The 21,905-nt window shown below is 38.8% G+C and overlaps 1 protein-coding gene and 1 non-coding gene across 3 annotated transcripts in view; one reads left to right on the top strand and one right to left on the bottom strand.

Annotated features, from left to right (window-relative positions):
• The window catches only part of HSDL2 (hydroxysteroid dehydrogenase like 2), a 59,854-nt gene that overhangs the window by 29,127 nt on the left and 8,822 nt on the right, over window positions 1-21,905 (bottom strand). For both annotated transcript variants that reach the window (XM_055579330.1, XM_055579331.1), the window contains exons 2-6: window positions 13,148-13,311; window positions 11,926-12,024; window positions 4,980-5,094; window positions 2,802-2,905; window positions 830-928 (exon numbers count right to left, since the gene is read on the bottom strand). In XM_055579330.1, the coding sequence (XP_055435305.1) occupies window positions 830-928; window positions 2,802-2,905; window positions 4,980-5,094; window positions 11,926-12,024; window positions 13,148-13,311 (581 nt within the window). The remainder of the gene's footprint in view (window positions 1-829; window positions 929-2,801; window positions 2,906-4,979; window positions 5,095-11,925; window positions 12,025-13,147; window positions 13,312-21,905) is intronic.
• On the top strand, window positions 1,068-1,139 carry TRNAC-ACA (transfer RNA cysteine (anticodon ACA)). Its single transcript has one exon. It is a non-coding gene; the product is annotated as a tRNA-Cys (tRNA).

Genomic DNA, 21,905 nt, shown 5'->3' with positions numbered 1-21,905 from the left:
CCTCCCCTTATGTTTATACAACATATTCCCTAACCTGCAAGCCATCAGCTTCCACTGTACATTTAACTCAAAAGCTGCATACAAAGCCCAGCCATAGGCAGGTTACCCTGTCACCTAAAGGGGATCCAGACACTCTGTGAACTCAGAACTTATGTGAAAGTACAGAAAAGTCAGCTTCTCATAAAGGAAAAAGACAAATTAGTAAGAGTACAAGAAAGTAAAGAAGCATTTTCTGGGATGTGTGAGGAGAAAATAAAAGTAACTGCAAGAGAAGCTACAGAATTTAAGGTACCAAAGACAAGGGTGGAAAAAAGGTCAGGGAAGCGCAGCTGGCTTCCTATAGGCTTTTATGAGACTCTTCCAGCGTTAGTGTTTCTAGTACAGCAACCATGTAGTCAAATAGAAGATGACTGAAAAGGGTCTTTCATAGACAATAAAAAGCTGAACTTGTTTCCAAACTGACATACTGAGGTTTCCTTTTGATGATCTACTCATTTGCACCCACCCTACCCACCCAGTACTCTTGCCTGGAAAACCCCATGGACGGAGGAGCCTGGTAGGCTGCAGTCCATGGGGTCGCTAAGTCGGACATGACTGAGCAACTTCACTTTCACTTTTCACTTCCATGCATTGGAGAAGGAAATGGCAACCCACTCCAGTGTTCTTGCCTGGAGAATCCCAGGAACTGGGGAGCCTGGTGGGCTGCCGTCTATGGGGTTGCACAGAGTTGGACACGACTGAAGTGACTTAACAGTAGCAGCACCCACCCAAGAGTGTCTAAGACAATAAATGAGAACCCAACAAATGGATTTCTTTCATAAGTACATACCTGTTTTAGGCCACAATGCATTGACTGCAATTTCACCTTTAAATTCTTCTGCCATTCCAAGTACACACATAGACATACCATATTTAGCAATAGTGTAAGCTGAAAGAAACCATCAAGAATTTAATTAAGAAACAAATTAATTTGTGAGTATAAATACCAATTTCCTTCTATTACTGTTTTTCCTTGATACATTTTTCAGAATTATTTAATATTTATATTAGTACAAAAACTTTGTACTTGCCTGGTAGCTCAGACGGTAAAGCATCTGCCTACAATGCAGGAGACCCAGGTTCGATCCCTGGGTAGGGAAGATCCCCTGGAGAAGGAAATAGCAACCCACTCCAGTATTCATGCCTGGAAAATCCCATGGACCAAGGAGCCTGGTGGGCTACAGTCTATGGGGTCGCAAAGAGACGGACATGACTGAGCAACTTCACTTCTTCACTTCACAAAAACTTTTAATGTACTATTTTTAAAAGAACAGTTTTCTATGTAAACAATTTTATATATATCAAGGATGAACTACTTTAAAATATTTCCATCCTAGTAATTGTTTAAAAGAAAAGAGGCAGTAATAAACTTTTATTCCTCTGAATATTATGGGGATAAATTACATTATTGTTTCTTTTTTTATCCTTTTTTCAATGAAACTGGCCATTTAAAGGAAAACTGCTGCTGCTGCTGCTGCTGCTAAGTCACTTCAGTCGTGTCCGACTCTGTGCGACCCCATAGATGGCAGCCCACCAGGCTCCCCCATCCCTGGGATTCTCCAGGCAAGAACACTGGAGTGGGTTGCCATTTCCTTCTCCAACGCATGAAAGGGAAAAGGGAAAGTGACACGACTCTTAGCGACCCCATGGACTGCAGCCTACCAGACTCCTCCGTCCATGGGATTTTCCAGGCAAGACTACTTCTAATAAAACATAAACAAAAGGTTGCAAATTCATTTAACTGAGTCAATTAAAACAGAACTTGTTTTAGTTTTGTTCTGTGGGTTTTTATTCCAAATGTCCTCCTTTCCAAATTTTATGGAATTATGTTGAAATAAGGAGTAAGTATCTGATACAATAACCTCAAAGGAGGCACCTATACATAAATCTTGGTATTTAGCACAGTTACTTCAGTCGTGTCCGACTCTTTGCAACCCTATGGATTATAACCTGCCAGGCTCCTCTGTCCATGGGATTCTCCAGGCAAGAATACTGGAGTGGGTTGCCATGCCCTCTTCCAGGGGACCTTCCTGACCCAGGGATCGAAGCTATGTCTCCTATGTCTCCTGTATTGCAGGTGGATTCTTTACCACTGAGATACTGGGGAAGGCCTGTTATTTAGCATACTCATCTTACATCATTAGTTAGGTGTGAAAAGTAAAGTATTTCATGGACAGTTTTTTTTATTTTATTTTATTTTATATGACTTTATCAACAATGCTGTGCTAGTTTTAGGTATACAGCAAAGTGATTCAGTTATGTATATACACATATCCACTCCCTTCCAAATCCTTACCCATTTAGGCTGTCACATAATATTGAGCAGAGTTCCCTGATCCAGACAGCAGGTCGCTGTTGGCTATCCATTTTAAACATAGCAATGCATACATGTCAATCATGGTAGTCTTAATCAACTTTATTGAAGAATAAGTTATATACAGTAAAACACACCCACTGGTACTTGAGGGAGCTTTCCAGGATGGTGGATATCCACATCATCATTTGAGTATTGGTTATTCAGGTGTATCTATTTGTCAAAACTCATCAGACTCAACCATTAACAACTATGCATTTTATTTAATGTAAATTATACCTCCATTTAAAAACTGACAGATTAAGAATCTACTTACCAAAATGCTACCAACTTCTGCAGAGAAAACTTAATGTTAACACTATGTACAAACTGTGATTACATCATCAATACACTGATTTAATGTAAAACAGATTGACTAAACAAGTCATCCCCTCACCCTACCACCTACCACAGTGCTGTTTGAACCACAGTGGATTCAGGTTCAGAGGTGGGCTGAGATTGAGGATATGAGCAATTTTACTCTTTCTCAAATAAGGAATGCATGCTTTAGATCTGAAAGCAAAAGAAAACACCAGTCAAACTGCTAGCTTTCTAACAGCTTCATTACTTTTTAAAATCATATGTTAAACTACTTCTACAGAGCAACTGAACTTGTTCAGTAACTTATACGATACTTTTGTTGGCTTTTTTCCCATTTATCGAGAATGAAGATAGCAAAAGCAACTAATATTCATCCTTTGAAACTTTATATAATGGCCTGACAATATGATCTGCCTGATGAAAACAATCAAGTAAGTAGCACATTAGCCTTAAATCCAACTTAGATTATCTTCAGCTACATCATTCCAAGTCAGACAGACCTGGGTTCAAAGTCTCCTTTTGCCCTTCATTGTGTGATCTGGGGCAAATATATAGAGTATTCCGATTCTCAGTTTTCTCATTTGCAAATGCTGGTAATACTTGCTACTATCTAGGACTGACCAAGGGATTAAAATGAGACAATATATATGAGGTACTTAGAACAGTACATGTATTAAACATGAAATAAACAACTGAAATTATTAGTTTACACATTCTGATTTTTTTCATCTTAGTAGGTATGGTATTCCTACCACAAAGAAACTGTAAGTTAATAACATTAACTCCCAACACATTACCAAACTTAATCTGTGCCAACACACAATGCAATATTCCTTTGGGGGCAATTTTAGTTGTTTTTTTTTTTAAATCCCATTCGAAAAGGTAGGTATTTTACAAAAGACACAGGTCCAATAATTTTAAATATTTAACTATTAAGCTATAATACACAGCTTAATAACATATTATAGCTTACTAACTTCATAGTGTTTAGTTTTATTTCACATTCAATAACTTCTAGGACTTGAAACTAGTCCATTCTTCTTAAGTTAATTTCTTTCTTATCAATGTACAAAATTCTTGTTACCATCTGCAATGTCATTTTAAGTTTATAAACCAAATACAATTAATATCACTAAAGTAAAGGGTTTTTGTACATATTGTTTTTCCATTCCAGAGGTACTTCACAATTATGGGAGTGAGAAAGAAGGACAAACAATATTACAGCTGATAGTCATTAGAACAGTGAAGCCGCACCTCAAAACATCAATGGGAAACAAACAACCTATTTCAAGCAATAAGACCATATTTTACACTCAAAGGAAAGAGTTCATTTCATTTACATTATAAACATGAGCTTCTCCTTTGATCTATTAGACAAAACCTTTCCACCAGCACTTTGCTTGCCTAACCCTCAGCATCACTAATCCTAACCAGGTACATTTTCCATGGCAACATGCCCTATCTTACTCATTATACTGAAAACTCAGTGCCACACTTAGATACTAGTATCTTGAGCTTAATAAAGCAGCTAAGTTCACTGTGTGCTAGGCACTGCACTTCTTAGCTTTCACATGAATCATGTTACTTTGAGTGCTGTAAGCTCAAAGGCCTACAGGGCATTTGAATAAATGAATAAAGTGAGCTGGGTATAAGAAAGATCAACTGTTCAAAAATACAGTTGAGCCTTATTACAGAATTTCTATAAGCATGCATTTAACATGAAACAAACACATATAATACTGGAGATGACAAGTTAAGTGTTAGTTGCTCAGTTGTGTCTGACTCTTTGCGACCCCATGGACTGTAGCCCTCCAGGCTTCTCAGCCCATGGAATTTTCCAGGCAAGAATACTGGGGTGGGTAGCCATTCCCTTCTCCAGGGGATTTTCCCAACCTAGGGATCAAACCCAGGTCTTCTGCACTGCAGGTGGATTCTTTACCATCTGAACCATGAGGGAAGCCCATTGGAGATGATCTGTTTAATTAAAACTTAGAAATACAAATAAGGATTGACTAGATTTCAAACTGATTGCTAACCTATTCAAATATGTCCACAACTAGTTCTCTGGCAAAGCACTGCAACACTCATAGCTATTTTTTCCTTTTTTTTAAAGTATTTATTTATTTGGCTTCTCCAGATATTAGCTGTATCACGTGGCATCTAGTTCCTCCTGACCAGGGATTGAACCTGGGCCTCCTGCATTAGGAGCAAGGAATCTTCACTATTGGACCACCAGGAAAGTCTCTCCCACAGCTCTTCAACTTACGTAAGATAGGTGCCTCTGGTGTTGACGTTCATCATCAAATCCACTTTCTTCGTAGGTGTTTCCAATGTGTTGGTCAAGCTAATTGCACTGGCATTATTCACCAAAATATCAATTCCTGTTTTCAAATAATCAACTTCTTAGTAATGTCATTTAGACTTTACAACAGAAAGAAATAAACAATATTTATACAGTTGAATCCTGAGTTCACAAACACTTCTTTTAGATAATATGACTGACCAATTTCCCAGCGTAGGACTCAGCTATGTCAAAACAGTACGCAAATGATTTTCACTGGCACTGTGAAGTCAGCCCATCATCAGGGCTCCACAGGAAACCACAAGGACGCTTAGTCCTCAGTAGTTTGTAGCTTCAGTCCTTATCTGTTCTCTTAATTCCTGATCTCTTAATTCCCTCTTTGTCTCCAAAACCTTAGGTCAACTTCCTTAAAGTTTTCCCTCCTCTCCAGCATCTTTCCAAGGTCTGCCTTCCTTCCAAGGACACCGGTCTCCCTTTCCCCTTGAAGGCCCTTACCTAAATGAAAGAGCTCCTTTCTGGTCTTGGAACCGGGAAAATAGAAATGACTCAGAGTTTCAATTCTAGGCAAATCATCAAAGTAGATAAACTTATACACAAAATAAATTAAATCTAGAATCATAATTATTTCTGCATATTCTATCTAGTCCTTATCCATATGTAACATTTATGGCTACAAGCTTGCTACTGCTAAGTCACTTCAGTCACGTCCAACTCTGTGCAACCCCATTGACGGCAGCCCACCAGGCTCCCCCGTCCCTGGGATTCTCCAGGCAAAAACACTGGAGTGGGTTGCCATTTCCTTCTCCAATGCATGAAAGTGAAAAGTGAAAGTGAAGTCGCTCAGTCGTGTCTGACTCTTAGCAACCCCATGGACTGCACAGCCCAGGCTCCTCCATCCATGGGATTTTCCAGGCAAGAATACTGGAGTGGGTTGCCATTGCCTTCTCCAAGCTTAAATAATGTTAAATGAAAATGGTAAAATACAAAAGCATCTCAACACATTTTTGCACTTCTACATGGCCTTCATAATTCATTTTTTTCAAACTAAAGTAACATTGATTTGCAATGTCAATTTCTGATATACAGTAAAGTGACTCAGTTTTACATATATATACATTCTTTTTTATATTCTTTTCCATTATGCTTTATCTCAGGATATTGAATATAGCTCCCTGAACTATATGGTTGGATCTCGTTGCTCATCCATTCTATATGTAATGGTTTGTACCTGCTGATACCAAAATCCCAGTCCTTCCCTCCCCACTCCTCTCCCACCTGGCAACCACAGGTCTGTTCTCTGTGTCTGTGCGTCTGTTTCTGTTTCATAGATAAGTTCATTTGTATCATATTTTAGATCCCACATATAAGTAATACTACAGGGTATATCTCTTTCTGACTTACTTCATTTAGTATGATCATCTCTAGTTGCATCCACGTTGCTGCCAAAATTCTTTTTAAAGAACATTTAATATTTTGTCAAATAGATACATGACAACTTCTATTGCTGGGGTTAGACTGTTGCCATAAACGTCTTTTACTATTCTCTTGACTTTGCTTTGCCCCTCTCTCACATTGTGTGAATAATGGTTTAAATGAGGTTATTATGAGTGAGTGAGTGAGTGAGTGAGTGATAGTCGCTCAGTCATGTTCGACTCTTTGCGACCCCATGAACAGTAGCCCACCAAGCTCCTCTGTCTATGGAATTCTCCAGGCAAGAATATTGGAGTGGGTTGCCATTTTCTTCTCCAGGGGATCTTCCTGACCCAGGAATAGAACATGGGTCTCTGAATGGCAGGCAGATTCTTTATCATCTGGGTCACCAGGGAAGCCTACTATTAAGAGGCATTTCTAAGTTTAAAGACAGGTCTTTAACTTTTAACTTTTAAAACAGGTCTTTTACTTTTACTTGAAAAGTATTAGCAGATACATGCTTGACTTTATCTTATAATCCATAGACAGTACATCAGAATATGTAATGAATCCATACACCTTTTCCAAAGGAATACCTGAGACTGAAGTAGCAATAAAGTTACAAATGACAATCAACAATCAGATGAAATAATTTAGATGAAGCTTTATCTCTCAAAGAAATAGGGACTGGGCAAGTGGTCAGAAAGGAGATACAATGTGCTTTTAACTTTGTAGGAAAAATAATGCTCAGTTCCATGTTGCTGAATATAGTTCTGTTTTTGCCAAATAAATCCTCTAGTGAGCCCCAAAGCAAATGAAAGTAGATGAGGACTGAAGCTACAGATTGTGCAAACTGGATCTGACTTGTCAATGATAAAGAAAAAAAACCTGGGTCCAATTAAGGGGTAACAAAATTTTTAGACTCAGATGAGCCAAATAAAAATATTAGGTTGGTGCAAAAGTAATTTAGGTTTTGCATTGTTGAACTCTGCCATTTGATATTGAAATATATTCTTAAATAAATGTGATTATGTTATATATCATTTTAATGCACATTTCTTGCTAATGAATTATTACTTGCTGCTTATTTTATATGTATTTTAGACTATGGAAATAATGTTAGACAAAAAGCAAAACTCAAGAGATTTTCTTATGTAAGTTCAAAATGGGTCATTAAGCAGCAGAGACAACTCACAACATCAACAATGCATTTGGCCCAGGAACTACTGATGAACGTTCAGTGCAGTGGTGGCTCAAGAAGTTTTGCAAAGGAGATGAGAGCCTTGAAGATGAGGAGAGTAGTGGCCAGCCATCAGAAGCTGACAATGACCAACTGAGAGGATAATTGAAGCTGGTCCTCTTACAACTGCACGAGAAGTTGCCCAAGAACTCAACAGACCATTCTGTGGTCATTTGGCAGTTGAAGCAAATTGGAAACGTGAAAATGAAAAAGCTTGATAAGTGGGTGCCTCATGAGCTGACAGCAAATCAAAAAAAAATCATTTAAGTGCTGTCTTCTCTTATTGTATGCAACAACAACAAACCATTTCTCGATTGGATTGTGACGTGACAAAAAGTGGAATTTATACAACAACTGGCCATGACCAGCTCAGTGGCTGAACCAAAAAGAAGCTCCAAAGCACTTCCCAAAGCCAAACCTGCACCAGAGAAAGGGTCATGGCCACTATGTGGTGGTCTGCTAAGAGCCTGGTTCACTACAGCTTTCTGAATTCCAGCGAAACCACTATATCTGAGAAATATGCTCAGCAAATCGATGAGATGCACAGAAAACTTCAGTGACTGCAGCCAGCACAGGTCAACAGAAAAGGCCCGATTCTTCTTTACAACAACACCTGACTGCACTTAGCACAACCAACATTTGAAAAGTTGAATGAACTGGGCTACAAAGTTTTACCTCATCTGCCATAGTCACTTGTCTTCTAGCCGACTATCACTTCTTCAAGCATCTCAACAACATTTTGCTGGGGAAATGCTTCTACAACCAACAAGATGAAGAAAATGCTTTCCCAGAGTTCGCTGAATCCCGAAGCATGGATTTTTATACTACAGGAATAAACAAACTTATTTCTTGTTGGCAAAATTGTGTTGACTGTAATGGTTCCTATTTTGATTAATAAGGATTCAGGGTCTGAAACCATAATTACTTCTGCACCAACCTAACAGATCAGGCATGGGACTTCCCTGGTGGTCCAGTGGTTAAGGTTCCAGGCTTCCAATGCAAAGGGCACAGGTTCAGTCCCTAGCTGGGGAACTAAGATTTCACATGCCACGTGGTACGGCCAAAAAGAAAAATGTTTTTAATGAATCAGGGCACAATGGTGGGAAATGATACAGAATAAAAGGCATGTATGCCTGCTGCAGAAAAAAAGGTGGCAAGAAATATTATATCTGTGGTTTATGAAAAAGCGTAATCTATTCAAGGCATAAAAACTCTGAAGATGAAGGAAGGCAAGATGATAGGCAGTAGTACTATGTGGCAGAGGTCCCCAAGGGGCACAGGGAAAGCATCATCCACTGCTCAGGACTTTGTTAAGAATAATTCCCTGGCAGAGAGAAAAGTCAGGAGAAAGGTAAAGTCTTCTCTAAAAGGCAGACTTCAAAGGCCTACAAAACTCCAAACCACACCATAACAGCAGCAACCACAGTATGGAACTGAAACCAAACAAACCAAAAATAAAGGCTTGGAAGATCTAGAGGAAAAAAATACAGAGAGAAGAAAAGAGCAGGCCTTGAATCATCTCATAAATGTGACATCCATCCTGATTAGGAGGTAGCAGCAGTTGAGTTGCTGAGCAGAGCTCACCAAAGAATTAAGATTCTGCATCATTACGCCAGAAAAGCAGAAGTTCATGGACAAATGGAAAGCAAAATATTTTAAATACATCAATGTGGATCCTAAGGAGGAGGGAAGGAAATGTTAGGGAAGATTCCAAGAGAGGTAACTCCACCACCAATTTGCACTTCAGCAAGAAAACAGAAGTGTTTCAGATGCCCATCTCAACAACAGGAAGCAAAATACATTGGCAGATTTTCTTCCCCCAAAGATATGAAAAGTATATCTTCTCTTTTTTTAAAGTCTTCATTGAACTTCTTACCATACCTCTTGATTATGTTTTGGTTTTTTGGCTGTGAGGCATATGGAACCGTAGCTCCCTGACCAGGGATTGAACCTGCACTCCCTGCATTGGAAGGCAAAGTCCTAACCACTGGACCACCAGGGAAGTCCGAAGCATATCTTCTTGACTGAAGATTTCTACCAACTCAGCTAAGTTCTAGGATATGAATGCCAAATCAATTAATATGGATCAACTGGCTTCTGAAGAAACAAAAAACAAGATTTGCTTTTGTCCCTTTCATTTTCTCTGTCTGTTCCTGGGAAAGTAGATCACTTGATAGACAAAGCTGGATCAATCCCACACTGAAGATGCTGAAGGAATGATGCCAGGTTCAATGGAAGACAATCTAAGCCATGGTGGCTAAACCAATCGAGACCATCCATGCATCTGAGTGAAACTTCCTTGGCTGGGACAAAACAGAGTTAGGAAATTGGAGAGGAGAGATTTCTGGGCTTTAATTCTTCCAAGAAAGAGATTTCAGTTTGGCTCTTTAAATTCTCTGTGGCAACAACAGGAGAAGAAACAAACTTGTGAGATGCCAGCTCCTCTGCAAGAGCCCCAGCCTGCAAAGTGGAGGTCTTCACATGTTGACACTCAGGTGCATATTTTTGGACTATGCTGTCACTAATACACAATGTGTAACTCCTTCTGGATCCAGCTAGAATTCAAGATGGGAAGTTAAAAAGGAGGTGAATTCTGGGCTTATTATAGTATGGCCTTCAGTATCTATAATTAATGTCCATCCTGACCCATTTCAGAGGTTTCTTGGGACAACACCAGACAACAACTGAACTGTTCACGTTCTCTAACAGAATTAGAGGACAGAAACCAAGACTGAGAAAGGGCGCAGACAAAGGTGGTAACAGTCCTCCCCTACATTCTGATGATCTCCATCTCCAGAAAGGATAAATTCACTCTCAGTTGACAGAACCAATGGATCAATGGAAAGAACTAAAACTGGATGAATACAGAGGAAGGAAAAGCTCTATTCTTCTACCCTCACCACCTTATCCCTTAATTCCTCCCTAAAAAGGAATGGCTAAACTAATTAGGGTAAATCCTAATTGGCACTAATTGGTCACTTTTCCTAGTAGGTAGAAGTCTCACTTTCAAACTAATTAGGTAAAGTCCTAACTGGCACTAATTGGTCACTTTTCCTAGTAGGTAGAAGTTATTTTAGATAAAGGTCCCCCATTTGAATGTGGCTTTTTCTCCTTCTTCCTTCATATTTTGGACCCTATCAGTAAGAAGAAGAAGGAAAAAAAATAAATAAATAAACACCCAGTAATTTTGCATTCTCTCTCGTCTTCTCTCAGGGGCATTCACATTACTTTGGGAAAGGTTGCCAGCCAGGGGTAAGATTTTGAATTTAAAGGAAGAGATCCCATTTGAGTCAAAGCTTTGTGCTCCAGTCCAGAAGAACATAGCACTCTCCATTAGGGGTTATAAGCATGAGACTTGCTAATAAAGCATTACCTTGTTCCCCAATATCCTCTGCATATACATACAGTCTCTGGAATATTATAAGGAGAGAATGGTAATGGTTTGGACAGGATTTGGACACAGCTAAATACCATGCTATAATACCATCAAAGTCTTAGTTCAACTCCCAATACTTGCCTTCTAGGAGATTACGAATTAATTTGGGGAAAAGAAAAAATACTAAGATCTGAAGTTTTACAAGAAGAGGACCAAAGGAATGTTTTACGAATTCAGAGAAAGAAAAATGTACATTTGTGATTACTTTGCATAGTTGGGAAATTGGCTTCATGAAGTAGATGAGATTTAAGCACAAATATTTCGAAAGAAAAAGAAGGGATCATTTCAGGAAGGGTGGGAGGTGGAGGAGTGGTCATTGAAGGAGCTTCAGGAATGGGATGAGAAAAGATGAAGAGACAAAATTAAGGTAAGGAAATGGAAGCAAACTCTTTTGGCTGGATTAGGGAGTTTACATAGGCATATAGAAAGAATATGGAGCCAAAACACGTCTGTTAACATCAGAATGCGAAATATCTTGAAAGCCAATAGGTAATCTGCACTTTACTCAATAAATATTAAAAAGTCATCAAATGATGGACGTGAAAACAAGTGGATGGGATCTGGGGTATAGATGTATATGTTATGGTCAAGGTCTTAACTTTACCTTGGATGGGAGATTGGTTATATTAAAAATAATTTTTAACAATTATTCAGTTACTCATCAGATGGTTTTAAACTGTGCTTCTGTAGGAACAAATACTTATTTCTGGCTATACTCTGAAGACTTAAAGAGTAAAAATATCAAAAGAAAGTGAAAAATTAAAGTGGTAGTTATACCGATACTTTACCAATATTCAATAATTATCTCAGAATGAAGGCACTACCTCCAAATTTTTCCACTGCCTTCTCCACAGCACTGCTGATTTGCTCTTCATCTCTTACATCAACAATACATGGCAAGGCCTTTCCTCCAGCTGCTTTGACTACAAAGGATAAATAAAGATGCATTCAAATGTTAAAACTTTCATCAATACCAAACCTCTGACATGAGTCAAAAGGAAAAAGTACCCCATTTTCAGAAAATCAGTATAAATAACGATGTCTTCCAACTACTAGCAACTCTGTCCTGCTGTAGGACAGACTGAATTCATAGCCATCTACAGACTAGCAAGGTCAATTCCATTTAAAAGACAAACAAAAAAGAAGGCAATTTTAACAAATGCTATTAAAAAGAAATAAGGGGGGAAGGTAATTTAAAAGGTGTTTACTATGGAAAATTTCTTAAAATGTACAAAAATATAAAGAATAGTATAATGAACTATCATGAATCCATTAACTATCTTCAATGATTGACCATGTTTTTCAGTAAATTTATCTACCACCAATTCTGTTTCGTTTTTTGCTGGTATATTTCAAAACAAATTCCAGGCATCACTTCATTCATAATTGCTTCATATGTATTCCCTTTACATAACCACAGCACTATTAACATAACTAACAAAACTAGCATATCAGCTGAAGCTGAAGCCCTCACTCCTGGCACAGTGCCTTGAATATAAGCACTCAATAACTATTTGTGTTCCCTGGGCTCGGTAACAACCTAGAGGGGTAGGATGGGGTGGGAGATGGAAGGGAGGCTCAGGAGGGAGGGCACATACGTATATCTATGGCTGATTCACGATGATGTCCGGGAGAAACCAACACAGTATTGTAAAGTGATTATCCTTCAATTAAAAGTAAATAAATTTTTTAAAAGAAAAAAAATAACTGTTTGTGACCTGAAAGTATTAAAACAATGACTTGCAAATTATGCAGAGAACAGGTAACATGGAGCGTTTTTTCATTCACACCATACACCTCTTAAATTCTTTCCTCTGCTTCCACTCCTCTGCTCTTTGCTCTCATCCAAGAACCACTGGCCTCATGAGATATGATTTTTAACGGAAATCACTCCCATTACTTAAAAAAGCTAGGGAGAAAAATGATCCCCAAACACCGCTCTAAGGTGACAAAATATTTCTTTAACCAGATAAAATTATTTTTAGGATAGACTTCAGACAGATATAACTAAACTTTCCAGCAAATTCTCGGTTTATTGAAACGTACTTTCTTCAGCAGCGGTATAGATGGTGCCTGGAAGTTTGGGGTGCGCCTGGGCGGTCTTCGCAGCGATGACTATGTTTGCTCCATCCTTGGCTGCTTTCAAAGCAATCGCTTTGCCAATGCCACGGCTTGCACCTGTGATGAAGACAGTACATCCTGCTAACTTCCTACAACAGAACAAATGTGGCCTTATTAGAAATCTCAAAGTTTCTATTTATTGATATCGGTACCAAAAACTCATGCACATATTCACAAAACATGTTTCCTCTTCTATCAACCTTTCTCTAAACCCTCCTCCTTCCCCACCTGATACCTGATTACTCCCACTGTATAATGATCTATAAATTATTATAACTGCAGTGGCCTGATTTGCTATGATTTTTGCAAACAAAATCTGCTCAAATGAGTAAATCTTAAAAAGAAATGAGGAATTAATGAACTACATGAACATATATTTTTTTTTCCCCACAGAAAAAGTGTTAAAGTTTATTTTTGAAAAATTTGTAAAAGGACCTTACTTTTGAATGGTGGGATTATGAATAAATTTTATCATAGTCTTTATATTCTTCAGGGTTTTTCAGTTTTCTGCAATGAATACATACTACTTAAAAGGAATTACGTAAAAGCTAATAATTATTTAACAGATGCTCATCATTGCTTATAATAGCTAGGGTGGAAACAACTTAAATGTCCATCAGCTGATGAATGGATAAAGTAAAATGTGTTATATATAACTGATCAAAGGGACTGTAGCCTTGTCTAACTCAATAACACTATGAGCCATGCCGTGCAGGGCCACCCAAGATGGATGGGTCACAGTGGAGAAGATGTTCTGACAAAACGTGGTCCACTGGAGAAGGGAATGGCAAACCACTTCAGCATTCTTGCCTTGAGAACCCCATGAACAGTATGAAAAGGCAAAAAGATATGACACTGAAAGATAAACTCCCCAGGTCAGTAGGTGCCCAATATGTTACTGGAGAAGAGTAGAAAAATAACTCCAGAGAGAATGAAGAGATGGAGCCAAAGTAAAAATGATGCCCAGTTGTGGATGTGACTGGTGATGGAAGCAAGGTCCGATACTGTAAAGAGCAATGTCGCATAGGAATCTGGAATGTTAGGTCCATGAATCAAGGCAAATTGGAAGTGGTCAAACGGGACGGCAAGAGTGAACATGGACATTTTAGGAATTAGTGAACTAAAATGGACTGGAATGGGAAAATTTAACTCAGATGACCATTATATCTACTACTGTGGGAAAGAATCCCTTAGAAGAAATGGAGTAGCCATCATAGTCAACAAAAAAGTCTGAAATGCAGTACTTGGATGCAATCTCAAAAAATGACAGAATGATCTCTGTTCATTCGCAAGACAAACCATTCAATACCACAGTAATCCAAGTCTATGCCCCGACCAGTAATGCTAAAGAAGCTGAAGTTGACTGGTTCTATGAAGACCTACAAGATCTTCTAGAACTAACACCCAAAAGGGATGTCCTTTTCATTATAGGGGACTGGAATGCAAAAATAGGAAGTCAAGAGATACCTGGAGTAACAGGCAAATTTGGCCTTGGAGTATGAAATGAAGCAGGGCAAAGGCTAACAGAGTTTTGCCAAGAGAATGCACTTCTCATAGCAAACACCCTCTTTAACAACACAAGAGAAGACTCTACACGTGGACACCACTATACGGTCAACACAAAAATCAGATTGATTATATTCTTTGCAGCCAAAGATGGAGAAGCCTTACACAGTCAGCAAAAACAAGACCAGGAGCTGACTGTGGCTCAGATCATGGACTCGTTACTGCCAAATTCAGACTTAAATTGAAGAAAGTAGGGAAAACCACTAGACCAATCATGTATGACCTAAACCAAATTCCTTATGATTATACAGTGTAAGTAACAAATAGATTCAAGGGATTAGATCTGATGGATACAGTACCTAAAGAACTATAGACGGAGGTTTGTGACATTGTACAGGAGGCAGTGATCAAGACCATCCCCAAGAAAAAGAAATGCAAAAAGGCAAAATGGTTGTCTGAGGAGGCCTTACAAATAGCTGAGAAAAGAAGAGAAGCTAAAGGTAAAGCAGAAAAGGAAAGATATACCCATCTGAATGCAGAGTTCCAAAGAACAGTAAGGAGAGATAAGAAAGCCAATGGTACCCCACTCCAGTACTCTTGCCTGGAAAATCCCATGGATGGAGGAGCATGGTAGGCTGCAGTCCATTAGGTCACTAAGAGTTGGATACGATTGAGCAACTTTTTCACTTTCACTTTTCACTTTCATGCTTTGGAGAAGGAAATGACAACCCACTCCAGTGTTCTTCCCTGGAGAATCCCAGGGATGGGGGACCCTGGTGGGAGCTGTCTATGGGGTCGCACAGAGTCAGACACGACTGAAGGGACTTAGCAGCAGTGATCAATACAAAGAAATAGAGGAAAACAATAGAATGGGAAAGACTAGAGATCTCTTCAAGAAAATTAGAGATACCAAGGGAACATTTCATGCAAAGATGGGCACAATAAAGGACAGAAATGGTATGGACCTAACTGAAGCATAAGTTATTAAAGAAGAGGTGCCAACAATACACAGAAGAACTATACAAAAAAAGAGCTTCATGACCCAGATAACCATGATGGTGTGATCACCCACCTAGAGCCAGACACCCTGGAATGGGAAGTCAAGTGGGCCTTAGGAAGCATCACTACAAACAAAGCTACTGGAGGTGACGAATTCCAGTTGAGCTATTTCAAATCCTAAAAGATCATGCTGTGAAAGTGCTGCACTCAATATGCCAGCAAATTTCAAAAACTCAGCAGTGGCCACAGGACTGGAAAAGGTCAATTTTCAATCCAATCCCAAAGAAAGGCAATGCCAAAGAATCTTCAAACTACTGCACAATTGCACTCATCTCACACGCTAGCAAAGTAATGCTCAAAATTCTCCAAGCCATGTTTCAATAGTATGTGAACCATGAAATTCCAGATGTTCAACCTGGATTTAGAAAAGGCAGAGGAGCCAGAGATCAAATTGCCAACATCCGATGGATCATCGAAAAAGCAAGAGAGTTCCAGAAAAACATCTACTTCTGCTTTATTGACTACATCAAAACCATTGTCTGTGTGGATCACAACAGACTGTGGAAAATTCTTAAAGTGATGGGCATATCAGACCATCTTTTACCTGCCTCCTGATAAATCTGTATGCAGGTCAAGAAGCAATAGTTAGAACTAGACATGGAACAACAGACTGGTTCCAAATTGAGAAAGGAGTACCTCAAGGCTGTACACTGTCACCCTGCTTATTAAATTATATGCAGAGTACATCATGAGAAATGCCGGGCTGGATGAAGGACAAGCTGGAATCAAGAATGCTGGGAGAAATATCAATAACCTCAGATATGCAGATGACACCACTCTTATGGCAGAAAGTGAAGAACTAAAGAGCCTCTTGATGAAAGTGAAAGAGGAGAGTGAAAAAGTTGGCTTAAAACTCAACATTCAGAAAACTAAGATCATAGCTTTCAGTCCCATCACTTCATGGAAGATAGATGGGGAAACAATGGAAACAGTGACAGACTTCATTTCGGGGGGTTCCAAATTCACTGATGGTGACTGCAGCCATGAAATTAAAAGATGCTTGCTCCTTGGAAGAAAAACTATGACCAACTTAGACAGCATATTAAGAAGCTGAGATATTACTCTGTCAACAAAGGTCTGTCTAATCAGAGCTATGGTTTTTCCAGTAGTCATGTATGGATGTGAGAGTTGGATTATAAAGAAAGCTGAGTGCCGAAGAACTGATGCTTTTGAACTGTGGTGTTGGAGAAGACTCTTGAGAATCCCTTGGACTGCAAGGAGATCAAACCAGTTAATACTAAAGGAAATCAGTCTGAATATTCATTGGAAGGACTGATGCTGAAGCTTAAACTCTAATACTTTGGCCACCTGATGCAAAGAACTGACTCATTGGAAAAGACCGTGATGCTGGGAAAGATTGAAGGGAAGAGGAGAAGGGGGTGACAGAGAATGAGATGGTTGGATGGCATCACTGACCCAATGGACATGAGTTTGAGCAAGCTCCGTGAGTTGGTGATGGACAGGGAAGCCTGGAGCGCTGCAGTCCATGGGGTCACAAAGAGTCGAACACGACTGAGCGACTGAACTGAACTGAACTGAAAATGTGTTATATATCAATACATACAAAGGGATACATTCAGCAATAAAAGGGAATGAAGTACTGATCTGTCCACACGGATTAACTTTGAAAACATGCTCAGTGAAAGAAGCCAGTCATAAAGGCCTTCTTAATGTATGATTCCATTTATATGAAATGTCCACAAGAGGCTAACCTACAGACACATAAGGACTAGTGGCTTCCTAGGACTGGGGGTGGGAGGAGGAAGGGTATGGGGTTTCTTTCTTGGATGGCAAAAATATTTTAAGTTGACTGTGGTGTGTACACAACTCTGTGACTATACCATTTAATTGTGTACTTTAAATGGGTAAATTGTGTGGTGTGTGAATTACATCTCAATAATGATGTTAAACAAACAAACATAGAAAGCTGACAGAGAACTGTGGGTGTTGTTCAAAAGATTCTCTGATCCAAAAGTGAGGTGCCCATTCACTTTTTTTATAATATATCCAACCACCCACTTTTAACTTTCTACTTATTCAGGTGTTAGATGAGAAGAAAACCTGAATTAAGTCAAAGCAGGAAACCCATTTCTTATTTACTTTCTAAAGGCATAAAAAGTTCAAGGAGAAGGCTGAAGAGAGGGCAGCAAAGTGACAATGGCTAAGAGAAACTGGGGCAGTAACCAGAGACAAGGGCCACAGGCGAGCAGGCTTGCTAGCAAAGAATGTAGGGCTTCTGCCAAGATCAGAAAGACCACACTTTAGAAGCAAGTTCAGAGGTAAAAGTGGGAGAAGTGTTTCAAAATAAGAAATAAACGGTTTAATAAGAAAGAAGGGGAATAAAGAGGTGTTCTTTTTACTAGTTTTAGTAAAAAAAAAAAAAAAAAAACACAAAAAATATATAAATAATGTGTAAAGCTTAAAGATCAAAATAAAAAGCATACCAAGAAATAGAATATTATCAATACCCTAGAAGCCACCTGTTTACTCCTCTCTATCCTTCTTCCTCCCGACCTACAAAGTAACAACTACTTTAAATATTATTACTAATTTCCCTGCCTTTTTTTTTTTAATTATTCCTAATACCTACTTTTCTATGTCTAAGCCAGGGGCCAAATCTGACCCTCCATCTGTTTATGTACAGTGTGGGAGCTAAGAACAGTTTTGAACACTTATGTGTATGAACACGTATGATCAATTTTGAACCCCAATTCAGCAAACACTATTTCGCTATTATAAACTGAACTGTATTCACCAAAATACAATTGTACCTCCCTATCATAGACTGAATTTTATCTACCAAAGTGTTAGGGTATTTTGAAGTCCTAACCTTCAGCATCCCCTAATGAGACCTTATTTCGAAATAGGGTTGCGGCAGATGTAATTAGTTACAATGAGGTCATACAGGAGTAGGAAGAAAAGAAAGTGAAGTCGCTCAGTCGTGTCCAACTCTTGGCGGCCCCATGGACTGTAGCCCACCAGGCTCCTCCATCCATGGAATTTTCTAGGCAAGAACACTGGAGTGGGTTGCCATTTCCTTCTCCAGGGGATCTTCCCAACCCAGGAATCGAACGCAGGTCTCCCACATTGCGGGCAGACGCTTTACCGTCTGACAGTAGGGTGGATCCTTAATTCAGTATGACTGTGCCTTTGTAAGAGGAGGAAAGACTACATAAAGACAGACACACAGGGAGAACACCACCATGTGACGACAGAGGTGGAGAGTGGAGTAAAGCAGCCACCAACTAAGAACGCCAAGGACTGCTGATAACCAGAGCTAGGGAGAGGCAAGTAAGCGTTCTACTCATAATTTCAGAGGGAACACTAACATTGCTAGGGCACTGCTAACACCTGGACTTCAGACTTCAAGTCTTCAGAACTTAAAAAAATAAATCTCCATTTGAAGCCACTCAATCGGTGGTCTTTTGTTATGGCAGCCCTAGGAAATAAACACATTCTTTCTTCCCCTCAAAAAAGAATTTCATTCTTGTTGTTGCTGTTTGTTGTTTTAGTTGCTAAGTCATATCTGACTCTTTTGCGCCCCCATAGACTTCAGCGCACCAGACTCCACAGTTCATAGGGTTTTCCAGGCAAGATACTGGAGTGGGCTGCCATTTTCTACTCCAGGAGATCTTCCTGACACAGGGATAGAACCTACATCTCCTGTGGCAGGTGGATTCTTTACCAGGGAGGAATAAAGGGAGCCATCAGGGAAACCCAAGAATACTGGAGTGGGTATCTTCCTGGGTATCTTCCTGACCCAGAAATTGAACCGGGGTCTCCTGCATTGCAAGTGGATTCTTTACCAGCTGAGCTACCAGGGAAGCCCTTCATACAGTATATGTCATTCTATAGTTTGCTTATTTCACAAAACATGGAGACTTATCCATACTGGTGTAAACAGTTACACTTACTTTATTTAATATACAATATTTTGCATATGAGCATATCCATGGGGTCGCAAAGAGTCAGACACGACTGAGTGACTGAACTGAACTGAACCGATACTATAAGGTATTTATTCATTCTACTGTTTATGGACCTTGAGGAGGGTTTCCAGGTTTTTTGTTGTTTTTTTTCTATTATGAACAATGGCGCTAAAAGAATCTTGTAAACTTCTTCCAGTCACATGTACAAGAGTTTCTCCAGGGCATATGCCGACCGATGACCTACATTTTCCCCGATATGGACAACCAACAGTTCCAGTCTGAAAAGCCTATCTTTCCCACAGATCTTGAATGCCAGCTTTGTCATAGACCGAGTCTCCAGAAACAAACAGATCTATTTCTAGGCTCTGTCTTCTGTTTAATTTGGTTAAATGGATTGCACGATCTTAACAGCTTTCTTGGCTATACTTGGATCTTTGCTTTTCCACATATTAGAAATTAGCTTATTTAATTGCACATGCAAAATCAGTTGGGATTTTGATAGAATTCAATGGACAGAGGAGCCTGGAGGGCTACAGTCCATGGGGTCACAAATAGACACAACTGAGCAACTAAGCACACAGCACAGCAATGTGAGAAGAACCACCAGCTTTAAGACATTGAGTGCTCCAGTCCATGAACATGGTATTACTCTCTATTTCACACCCGGAACCACAGGATGTCCCTCTGTAATCAAAGGTAATATTCTGACCATCCAATCATGGTGTTATCAGATTTTCCCATTATTTAATTACTCTAGTTTCCCTCGCAATCAGTGCAAAGTTACTTAAAGACCATTTTTTAATTATTATAGAATTTTCAAATATTTTCAAAAATACAGAAAATACGGTAATAAGTATCCATGTTTATTTAACAATTCAACAACAATCACAATTTTGAAAATAATTATCAGAAAGCAAACCTCAGAAGTCATTTAATTTCACTTACAAACGCTTCAGTATGTACCTCCAACTTTTATATAACAATGTCATTATCACAACTAAGAAAAGTAACAGTAATTCCTCAAAATCAACTAGTACCTATCCTTGTGCAAAGTTTCACAACTATCTCAAAAATATCTTTTTACAGTGGGTTTGATCAAATCAGGATCCTGTAAGGACTTTACATTGCATTAATTTGTTACAGACACACCTTGAGAGATTGCAGGTTCAATTCCAGACCACCACAATAAAGTGAATATTGAAATAAAGTGAGTCACACAAACTTTGGTTTCCCAGTATATAAAACAGTTACATTTACACTGTGGTCTTTTAAATATGCTATAGTACTATGTCTTAAAAAATGTACATATTTTAATTTAAAACTATTTTATTGCTAAAAAATGCTAACCACCATCTGACAAAGCAGGGTTCCCACAAGCTTTCAGTTTGTAAAACACAAAATATCTGCAAAGGGCAATAAAGGTACAGCACAAATAAAATGAGGTATGCCTGTACATCTTATAAGTCTCTTATAATCTATAACAGATTTTAGATTTTCTTTATGCCATTTATTTGCTGAAGAATATAGATCTGTAGAACAACCCATATTCTGGATTTTGAACTTCTCATTTTTATAGCCATTGTACTGTACTTGCTGGCTGTTACTTGTGCGTGTGAGTGCATGCTAAGTTGCTTCAGTTGTGTCCTACTCTTTGCAACCCCATGGACTGTAGCCCACCAGGCTCCTCTGTCCATGTGATTCTCCAGGCAAGAACACCTGCAGTGGGTTGCCTACCCTCCTCCAGGGGATCTTCTTGACTCAGGGATGGAACCAGAGTCTCTTACTTCTTTACCACTAGCGCCACCTGGGAAGCCCTTTTGCTTGTGTGCAGAAATCTAATTTTTCTCATTGACTTTTGTATCCTGACAGTGTATCAGACTCTTATTAAATCTAGTAATTTAGTTATACATTATTTTGGTTTTCCAGTTAGATAATCATATCATCTTCAAATAATGACAGCATTATTTCTTTCATTTCAAGCCAAATATTTTTTCTTTCTTTCTCCTGCCTTATTTACTAAAGAAAGAAAAAAAAATGTTTCCAGATGGAAGGTCAGAGCTACAGGAAGAAATAAAAGCCAAAGATAAATTAAGTACAGAAATCTAAAAAAAGTTTTTATACTGCTAATTAGTAATAATATAAATGATATAATAAATAATAACATTTAGAGGTTAAAATAGAATTAAAAT

This window comes from Bubalus kerabau, chromosome 4 (genome assembly GCF_029407905.1).
Source record: "Bubalus kerabau isolate K-KA32 ecotype Philippines breed swamp buffalo chromosome 4, PCC_UOA_SB_1v2, whole genome shotgun sequence".
NCBI classification, from domain to species: Eukaryota; Metazoa; Chordata; class Mammalia; order Artiodactyla; family Bovidae; genus Bubalus; species Bubalus kerabau.
The sequence above is the reverse complement of the archived record's forward strand: the minus strand, read 5'-3'. Positions and strand labels throughout refer to the sequence as shown.